General features: G+C 56.0%; 1 protein-coding gene across 1 annotated transcript in view; it reads left to right on the forward strand.

Annotated features, from left to right (window-relative positions):
* Window positions 1-20: 20 nt before the first annotated feature.
* The window catches only part of RPL32 (ribosomal protein L32), a 1,322-nt gene continuing 513 nt past the window's right edge, over window positions 21-829 (forward strand). The window contains 2 exon segments of the mRNA XM_008945797.1: window positions 21-116; window positions 293-493. Of these exon segments, the coding sequence (XP_008944045.1) occupies window positions 21-116; window positions 293-493 (297 nt within the window).

Genomic DNA, 829 nt, shown 5'->3' on the forward strand with positions numbered 1-829 from the left:
TCCCGTCTGTTGCAGGCACCATGCCTGCCCTCAGGCCTCTCGTGAAACCTAAAATCGTCAAGAAGAGGACCAAGAAGTTCATCCGGCATCAGTCCGATCGCTATGTGAAGATCAAGGTGAGGAGTCCCTGCAGGCTCGTGAGGAGCCAATCCAGGACACTGGGTGTGGTGGGGCCGGGGGGATCCAGGGCTCGGGTCTCTCTGGGACTGGTTTGAGCTAGAGCTGCTGCCCTCGGGCAGATGCTTTGGGCTAGCCTGATTTCGTGGCTGTTCAACCTCTCCCGTTCCCTCAGCGGAACTGGCGTAAGCCCAGGGGCATCGACAACAGGGTGCGCCGGCGCTTCAAGGGCCAGATCCTCATGCCCAACATCGGCTACGGCAGCAACAAGAAGACAAAGCACATGCTGCCCACAGGCTTCAGGAAGTTCCTGGTCCACAACGTCAAGGAGCTGGAGGTGCTGATGATGAGCAACAAGTGAGTGTGTGGGGCCCGTGTGCTCCCTGCCCGTGCGAGCTGGGATTTGGGGATGAAGAGTGGCCTTGGTTTCCTTAGAGATGGTGGTGGGATGGTGCAGAGGGCCTCTTGGGGCTGGTGAACTCATACTTTTGCCAAAATTATGACATTATAGTGGTGGTAAACAGTGCTGTACCTGCATCACTGAGACCTGGGGTTATTCAGCCTGGAGGAGGCTCTAGGGAGACCTTATTATGGCCTTGCAGCATTTAAAGGGGCCTGTCAGAAAGCTGGGCACAATGTTCTTAGCAGGGTCTGTTGGGACAGGATGAAGGGGGGTGGTTTTAATCTCAAAGAGGGATACTACGACTACGGA

The sequence above is a fragment of the Merops nubicus genome, unplaced genomic scaffold (assembly GCF_000691845.1).
Source record: "Merops nubicus isolate BGI_N331 unplaced genomic scaffold, ASM69184v1 scaffold40608, whole genome shotgun sequence".
In the NCBI taxonomy this organism is placed as follows: Eukaryota; Metazoa; Chordata; class Aves; order Coraciiformes; family Meropidae; genus Merops; species Merops nubicus.